Source organism: Mya arenaria, chromosome 7 (genome assembly GCF_026914265.1).
Source record: "Mya arenaria isolate MELC-2E11 chromosome 7, ASM2691426v1".
NCBI lineage: Eukaryota > Metazoa > Mollusca > Bivalvia > Myida > Myidae > Mya > Mya arenaria.
In genome coordinates, this window is record NC_069128.1 from 53,629,093 (window position 1) to 53,638,691 (window position 9,599).

The window sequence follows — 9,599 nt, forward strand, 5'->3', positions numbered from 1 at the left end:
TTAAATTCTTAATGATAAAGTCTAGAACTAAATTGCAGCCTATCTGCAACTTCATTGACTTCAAAATGTAGGTTGGATTCTAAAAGGTTTTATTAATGTATCAAATTTAGTGGTGTTTGTTCTAGATGTATTCACGTTCTTTCTATGAACGGCCACCTATAAAATGACATGTTTCCCGAAAAGAGTTAGCATTTAACAGTTATTTTGTTCAACATAATAGTAATATTTGAAACGCTTTCGTTTTCCGTCTTTTGACGAACTTGGCAACTAGTTAAGCGCGATACGTTTTTAAGGTTCAATAAATGTCTATGTGTAACGCAATGTAAGAGTAGATCATTTTTTTGATTTTCATGTAAAGCATATTTCACTTTTAGACTCTTCCTCAGATAACGAAATGGGTCTTATTTGTTCGTGAGACCTAAACACGCGTAGTGATAAGCAATCGTATATAATACGATCACAATTTGACCAAAACACAAACTTTGACATTTGAAGCTAACTACGGTAACCATGACGATCGTTCTGTCTTGCGCTGTTGTGTTGGCCTGTCTAGGTGAGATATCATAAATGTACTTGATAAAAATCATTGGCATTTTAAATGCTGCCATTCATTATGAATCACATTGACTGTTTGATTTCTTGGTGTTTGTATAGTTATATAATTGATCGGCTTAAAACACCGTTAAGTACATCATTGAGTGTGACGTCGCTGTTTAATATATTTATTGACTAAATTACGTACACCAATTACGGAATTAGCGCACACGGACTCTGATTGGTGTATTTAAATAAAAATAGCGCACAAGGACTCTGATTAGCGTATTTATATAAAAATAGCGCACAAGGACTCTGATTGGCGTATTTAAATAAAAACATTAGCGCACAAGGACTCTCATTAGCGTATTTAAATAAAAACAGCGCACAAGGACTCTGATTGGCGTATTTAAATATAAAAAATAGCGCGGAAGGACTCTGATTGGCGTATTTAAAGCGATGAACTATGCATAGGATATTATAAAAACCCGTTATTGTCATGTGTACGTGTATCTGAATTTAAGATGATCCAATTTGAATGATACGGTCACACATAACTTGACTAGCAAATATTGTATCACTGACTTGACATTCTAACTAAAACGTATCAGTAAACGTATTGCAAAACGAATCAACTGGCTGGACAATAATCGGGCGGACCATCTGAATACAAACTTGCAAGGTCAAAATCATTTGCCTTAGTTACACTGATCATCGAGGGTGTTCGGACAAGGTTTATGCTCATTTCATCTCCCTCTAGATTGCTCGTGATTTTAATAGCTACCATTATCATTTTTAAGCCCTAGTCAACGGGGAAAATTGCCAATCATCGGGCGACTGCAGTCACGTGACCTGCCCGAATAACGACTGGATAGTGGCGTGTTCTCAGGGACAGTGCACTTGTAATCACCGTAAGTTCTTTTTGGTATTAAATTAATCTTGAATTGTGTTTGATATGCTGAAATCGTATTTGATTATATAATGCGAAAATCACACATCATATATATAAAGTACTTAAATAATCAGACAAAATTTGACGGTCTTTCAATGTTCCGTCTGTCTTCGTTATCATAACTCTATTTACACTCACCGATCAAAGAATGTATTCGACTTATCATTTTCGATAACTTTAAGTGGCTTTGAATTCTTCTTTATTGCGTTGATCATTACCCGCAAAACTATTTGTCGAGGGAAAACAACATGATTTTTATTATGTTCTGTGTTATGTGCAAACATGATCTATTTCCAAATAAAAGTCTTGTAGAGAGAAAACAATTTCAAACACTCAAAGATAAAGACAAAAAATAATTTTGACTGAGGAAAATGTTTTTAGTTGTTCACTAATCATTACTTATCTTCTTCACATGTAGGGAAAATGGACTCGAATTAATTTCCACTAACACTTACGACGATGAAGAAATATCTGATCAAGGCAGGGCTATTCAGGAAAGCGGGATAGGGGATAAAAGGATGACATTAAGGCAAAACGATTTAAACCAATCGCTAATAGCAAACGATGTATCGGAATTTAATCATAAAGGTGCAAAATACGTAATCATCTTAGCAAAAATAATGCAACAAATAATATATTTTGATTGGCCTTCAACGATATCTATCCTAATTAAACTCGTAAATGTCCGATTTCAGATCAAATAACGAATAATAAACTCATTGAAATAAAATATACATAAGTGTATGAAAATAAAAACAGACGCAATTACAGTCGTCGAAAGTTTACAAGGTTGTACTCTTTTTATGTTTTGTGTACCTTCGTTCATTTTCTTAATTTATTTGTAATACATTGTATTTATGCTAGTATCTTTTAGATGATACCAACATTGAATGGTTTAACCACGCATCCATATTTTGCATTGAGGCTATTGGAGTTATCCCAAAACTAGCTAATTTAATATTTATTTAACTCCGATTTTCCGTATTCTTGAAATCGGTTGTCATCACTTTTAGAAACTCATATTCATCGTTATAGTAAGTTTGGGAATTAAAACCGCTCTATTATTTTCCAGCAACCGCATCTTGTAGCAGTGCCCAGGAGTGCCACCACATACTACATGGCTGTCACCGCGACTTACATTGCGTAGACGGCCAATGCGCGTGCGGCGGATTTGGTGGTCCCGGCGGACCAGGAGGTCCACAATAAATGTCACTGATTTTGTTTCTATCGGAAAGCTGTATCTTGAATCCATCTAAACTTAAAGTGTTGAACATTTGTGTCTGTTTTATTTAAGATGGTATCAACACCCTTTTTCATAAACCTTAAGGTCCTTCCAAAACCTGAACATGTCGTCTAAACAACAACTTTACATTGAGATGTTATGGCCAACAAAAAGATCTTCATATCATAACTACTGATCTAATACAATCTTGTATAACTAATATAAAGGCAGTCAAAGGTACAATAAAAAAGAAACATAATACAGAAAATATTCCAAAAAAATGAAGGACAATCGTAATGTAAATCTGGCATTTTTGTTAGTTGATGGCTGAATTGTCAATCATAAATGAAATTTAATGTTTGATTAGATTTTATAAATACCACCCCTGAATTTAAGTCAAATGAGGATTTCAATTAATTTGTTACTAATCTGTATTCCAAGAACGTTTTTGTAACTTTTTCTGCTTATATATTTCTGTCTCGTTATGTGCATGCATATTTTATACGCACTGTTTTAAGAATGGGCGACTAAGTTGAACATGTGTTCAAATGTAGTCCAATATGTTAACAGATAAGGCTTATTTTTTGTAGTGTTTCATACAAATATTTATATGCAAAGGGAGTAAATTATGCACAACTTGGATTTCGTGGACTCTTAGAGTTAAATACCTTCATTTAAATATTAATATTCAACCTCGAAATTCATCGCAACTGAAGTGAAGGTGATATTCTGTTATAATATATTTAAACCTGAACAATTTGCTCCATTAACAGTTGACCTCGTAACAAAATATACCTTAAAACTCCAAAAGCGCGTCGTATCCTGCATGGATGAATGCTAGTCGGTATACATAGGAACTGGCAATTACTGTTTAATACTTCAATAATCAAATTTTAGCATTATTAACAAACGAGTGCTGCTTACGCAGACACAATTCAACTCTTATCGTTTATATAGTGGATATAGTTAAGGTTTATACATAGTTTATTTCTATTGTGTAGCCTTTTTGTATATAATGTTATAAAACATACATATGTAAGCGTATTTAAAATAGTGCATAACCGTAATGGATCGTTTTTCATACAAATGCAGAACCGTTATTTAAAACGCGTGTTCACATACCTTCTGATAAAAAACAAAGGCCTGAGTATACGACAAACTGTTGCGTGTTTCGTAAAATAACACACATTCCTGGTCAGGTCAACTATCATCAGATTATTGCGTCAAAAACACCGATGCTGGTAGATATCTCCGTATCGTTATTTTCTCGGGTATGAATGGTTATACATTTAAAGCAATTCAGCTCGTTGTAGTCACTCTAGAGTTATGGCCTAGGAGATTCAGTACGTAATGAAATGGACAATGCTACCCTTGTATTACAACTTGTCATTATTATTTTTATCAAACTTGGTAACATTCCTACTGCATAAACGCTTAAATTTAGCTTCCAGTCATCTCGCTGCAATCACTCTTAATTTATGACGCACCATAGGTAAATACTTTTATTGTCACACCACCTCAACCAGTCAGATCACTTTAAAGCTATGACCATTTATATGTCCAATGTTGTGTTATTGTAATGAAAATAGGCTTTTTTAGGTTTGTTCATGATGACCAATACGCTTGCATTTTATGGTTACTTATCTGATCAAAATATTTGGTATGCATTTATTATCACTGCTTTATACGTTTCCAATATATTTTATTATGTCTGCTTCATCATAATGACTCCGCAATGCCAGTTTTCGATCGTTAATTCATTGAAGGTCAATTACGGATATGCTACTAGTCCTATCAAATATCTATGAACTATGGCGTTCACACTTTACTTGTATTTAATTCATTTATATATGTATGCTAGTTACAAAACAGAAGGATGGACGGAATGAAGGAAGGAAGGACTGCCAATGGGTTCTCTCCAGACAGATTCACATTTAATCATTTGGAAGATTCAGACACACAGGCACATACATTTTCCAGATAACACATTTATAAACAATCACCAAGTATCCATGCAGTCATTTATCTGTTTTATTAAGTGCGACTTTTTATGTTTAGCCATGCCCACTGGCTAATAAAAGGCATTCACGCGGCATTTCTCTATGACAGCTAAGAAAGTAAGCATTAAATTATGGTCATCTAAACGATAAGTCATCGCCGGCTTGAGCCCGGCCTGCCGACTAAATCGTTAACAAAATGAAAACAAATTACTTAATATTATTCTAAATTTGATAATGACATTGTGTTAGCAAAAATTAAGACACAATTTCGTGGTGTTGATTCCATTGAATATATCAATTATCCCCGGATAAGGACTTTATTTTGTCATTAAATAACGATGTTTTGCTTTAAGCTGTCAATATAGTTCGGTTTGCAGTAGTAAGTCTTTATCCTTTAAATGTATAAGTGCCTTTTAATTTGTCTTTGTTGTATCATAAAAAATATACTGGAGTTTTCTATTAAAATTGTTATGGTCAGTTTATTGAGTAAATAAAAAATGATCACAATATGATTGGATACTTAACAAGTACTTAGTGCAAAAACATACATATTTGTTTATTCTCATATTTCTACATTTTCTGAAATGTATTGACAATAAACACAGACTCGCTGACGTCAAGTTTTTGCAAGCAATGCCGATCAAACTAAAAATGTATACCTTTTGCCAATACAGATGACTCTATAAGTATTGGCTTTTGTTTTATACGAACGCATATTGGCAAAAACTTTTCTAAAAGAGTGCATACTAAGATTGACAAGAGTGTACTTATTTCAAATGTGGATAATAATTGAATATGTACATACTGTTCAACAACATTTTATCATGGGTGAACGCCGATCCAAAAGATCTAGACACGGGACATAGATCTCTGCTCGGTAATTATACCAAATACATCGTTATAGGAAAGGAATTGTATTTGCACTTGTTTTTCGTTATCACAAACAAAATTAAATGCTTTAAACATCCCTCACGCTTTCCTGGGAGTCTCGGAAAGACTATAAGGTATTCAACATTATACTTTTCGTCGTATCAACATATACTCTGAGTAGGAATTAATTACCACACCCCTAACATAAGATCATTTACTTATTATTTCACTTGACACGAATGAGATACCATCGTTACATAAATGGCGTCAAGTAGTTGGGCTAATCATTGTGATTTCCCGGTCGGATAATGTATTTTAGAGTTACCGACTCCTTTGTATTATAAACTGTTAGTGTTTGGTGTACTGGTGTTTCGTCTCCAAAACAAATAAAAACAAATACAGCAGTGGCTTTTTGTAAATGATTATAGCACATTTGTATAACTGGTGAAGGATTCAACATTAAATGATGCCTAAGATTTGGATGAGAAGGATATGAAAATTTTCGTAAAAGTTTATCAGTTCTGCAATTTTAAACATAACATTAAATAATCGATTTTTTTATCTAACTCATGTAGCTTAACCCAGATAAACGTTATCGTAACGTCTTCCCAACGTACTCTTGCTATTACCGACGTCAGATGACGAGAGAACGACATTTGACAAATACTTGCCACGGTATTTTAAAAAACACTGCTCACATTTTACTAAACGTTTATTTGATTCAAACATTTGATTGATATAAATTGATAAACAAGACAAATATCTTTCAATGTGATTCAGTGGTTTTGTTCATTGTCAGTTCAAAATCGAATGTAAACATATAAATACTTGAATATTAAATGATATAGTCACAATTGCCATCTAACAAACTAAAACGGAATTATATACAACAAGCTTAATCACAATACTCTATATGTGCCGAGCGTTAGCTACGCATTACGCATACCTGACCAAATGAAAGTTTTAACAATTGCGTCACAATGTACATGTAAACACCTTCTTAAATGAGCATCAATACACTTGTTTATTTAACATGTTATTGCTCCGTTTTAACAGCAAAAGTAACACTTATTGAACATGTTCTAGAACAAAAACCATTGTATTGTGTACATACAGATGTTGAGTTCGTATACACATATACTCAACATCTTTTTTTACCAGTCACTGCAGATAATTCTAATAAAAACATTAATTTTAATTTTAAAGAAAAGAAATGAAACAGTACAATATTTGTAACAAGCATATATACAATGGTTATATGATATAAGTTTGTAAACGAGTGTCAATACAATGCATATTTTCTATGTGCACATTCAATTAAAAATTTGACAGCCATAATTTATACACTTCCATGCGTAGCACGTTGCAGAGATGTTTAAGTTGTTTCAACATCTAGATAACTTGGTTACGTATTATTTCTAATAATTATAACGTTTATATAATCAATGAATACACCCGGAATTATCTATACAGTAGCATATGCAAATGTAAAGTTTGCGGTATATTTACTCAAGTCAAGAAAACAAACAGCAAAATCGAAACTTCGAAACGATATTGAATGTCCCATAGTCGCTTACAGGTAGATTATATCCGAACAAGCATTAAAAAAATTGACATATTGTTATATGCCTCGCAAGGGCACGGTCGTAGCCCATAATGACTGTCCCGTTACGTAAGAGGCGAAGGACAAGATGGAAGGCAGTTTGAGGAATGAGTGGGCTCAGAGTCGCATATATTGTTGTAAGCCACATTGCCGTAATGTAAGGTATCCCTTTAACACTTCGAATATCGATCCTGTAGATGAAGTTATCATTCGCAAGTCCTGCCTGTGAAAAAACATCTAAGTCTTATCTGGTGCCAATGGTATCATGATAAATGTGGATGTCTAAAACTGCGATGTTAAAACGTACCACATTGCCTTTTTATCTATTTAAATGACAATTATCACTTCTAAACACCAGCAATTTGTTTTACAACATTATCCCGTGTGTATGTGTGATGACCTTACGCGATGTCGTACCTGCATGTTCTTTCTAGTGCAAATGTGAAACACACACACACTGTTTCAAGTAATGGCAATGGCGTAGGACATTTACGTTTTGTAAACATATATCACTGAGGTCTGTAAAGGCTGACATACATAGGTAGAAGCCGACGTTAACGAGTCCTGTAGACACTATAGTTAATTAAATTGCCTTATATTGAGTTTTGTCATTTTTTGTATTTGTGTCCTATGTCTTTGGCCTTTACCCAGTGCCTACAAACTGGGTTTATGTTTAAACATTTTGCCACTGAGCTTGTTTCTGTAGTGTTTTACATAATTATTAAAAATAATTCGTTTGTATGTCCTTTTTTTATACACAAAGAATAAAGCCAGCGTCGCGGGACGATTTTTATATGATGGTTCGATGGAGCAAACGTTATGTATTGTTATCTTAGTGATGCTCTTGCTGGAAAACAGGTCCAGGTGAATATTGTCAGGAATAGTTATCTGATCCCTTTGATTTTTTTAGTTCATTACATTGCCCTATGCTAGGGTATTCCTTTAAACAACGCTATCCAGAATGAATAAAGGTAGTGTGCCTGATTACACGTTTACCGAAGTGAAAGTACCATCCAAAGGCGTTGACTTTCATATCAGGTCATCACTAGTGTACACAATTCAGCTGGGTTTGGACGAATGTCACATGCTTGAAGCGGAGGCTTTATAATATGATTACAGTGCGGTCTTTGCAGGAAGCCAGGTCAGGGTTGAAATCGTCTGAAAAGGATAACCTGTCAAAGTGGGGATTATGCAGTGTCGCATATTGCCTTATACTGAGGTCATCCTTTACGTACCAATGGTATGCTTCAAATGTTTATTCATAATTTATTTCCCTAGAGATAATTTGTCAAGTGCAAATGCTATTTCCATGGACAGTGTTGCCTTCATAAGCAGTATCTTCTCTAGCATATCCTTCAAAGTGTACACCAAAAACATCTTAAGACTGACTTATGGAATGGTCACATGCTCGATCCATTAGTCCTGTGAAGTTGCCATAACGAGGTGAGGTGTAGGTGTCAGGAAAATAAGTTCACATGTGTAATCGAAGAATCTTGGTTTATTACATTAACTTATATCAATAACTTCCTTAAAAGTAACGTTATCAAGGAAGAGCTCAATTAGGTTGTTCGAAACATTTTCTCCGTGTGAAAATGTCACTTCAATAGGCGATATCTTGCCTCGCCGGTCGTATTTTGTGTAAACACAGAACCTCTCCAATTTTGCTGGAGCAATGGTCACTGGTTTGACATTGAGGTCATTTGGTTTTATGTCAGTGAGGTCCATGAAAGACCACAGATCCAGGCCGTAACTAAACATAAACGTGTCCAGTACAAGTTTCTGAAGTATATTACATTGCCTTATATCTAGGTTTTCCTTTAAAGTAACCATTTACAATCTGAGATTCAGTAGTTTGTTTGAAAACTGTTCCCTTTGTGTAAATATGATTTCCAACAGCGATGTCTTCTTTCGCCGGTCAAGCTTTGCGTTTGCCCTGATAAACTTCAGTTGGTCAGGATTTGTATACACATTCTTGACGTTGAGGTCGCCAGGTCAAGATAAAAGTCGTTATGAAACGTAGAATTGTGCAGTCGAAGTATCTGTAGTTTGGGACATTGCGGTATATTACGGTATTTCTTTAAAGTAACTTAAACGAGTCTGAGGTCCAGTAGTTTGTTTGACAGTTATTCCCTTTGTGCGAACATGATCTCTACAGGCGGTGTCATTTCTTGCAGATTCAACCGTGTAATAACCAAGAGCCTCTTCATCTTGGCTGGAGTGATGGTGACTTGCTTTAACGACGAGGTCCTGTATTACTATTCTAGTGAGGTCCGTGAAAGAAGACAGCCCCAGGGAGGGAATCTTTTCATGTGCATTTGTCAATTTCATAGGCCTGATCGTCACTTCCAGGTCCTTCATAGTGAAAACGTTATACCAACTTATAACATGTAAGTGTTTTCAAGGGGCGATGTACGACGA

The 9,599-nt window shown here is 34.7% G+C and overlaps 1 protein-coding gene across 1 annotated transcript; it reads left to right on the forward strand.

Moving 5' to 3' along the window:
- Positions 1 to 456: 456 nt before the first annotated feature.
- Positions 457 to 2,692, forward strand: LOC128241249 (serine protease inhibitor Cvsi-2-like). The gene is made up of 3 exons (XM_052958195.1): positions 457 to 553; positions 1,335 to 1,445; positions 2,559 to 2,692. Exons 1-3 carry the CDS (start codon positions 511 to 513, stop codon positions 2,690 to 2,692), a joined length of 288 nt encoding a protein of 95 aa, XP_052814155.1. The 5' UTR covers positions 457 to 510.
- The last annotated feature ends 6,907 nt before the right edge of the window (positions 2,693 to 9,599 follow it).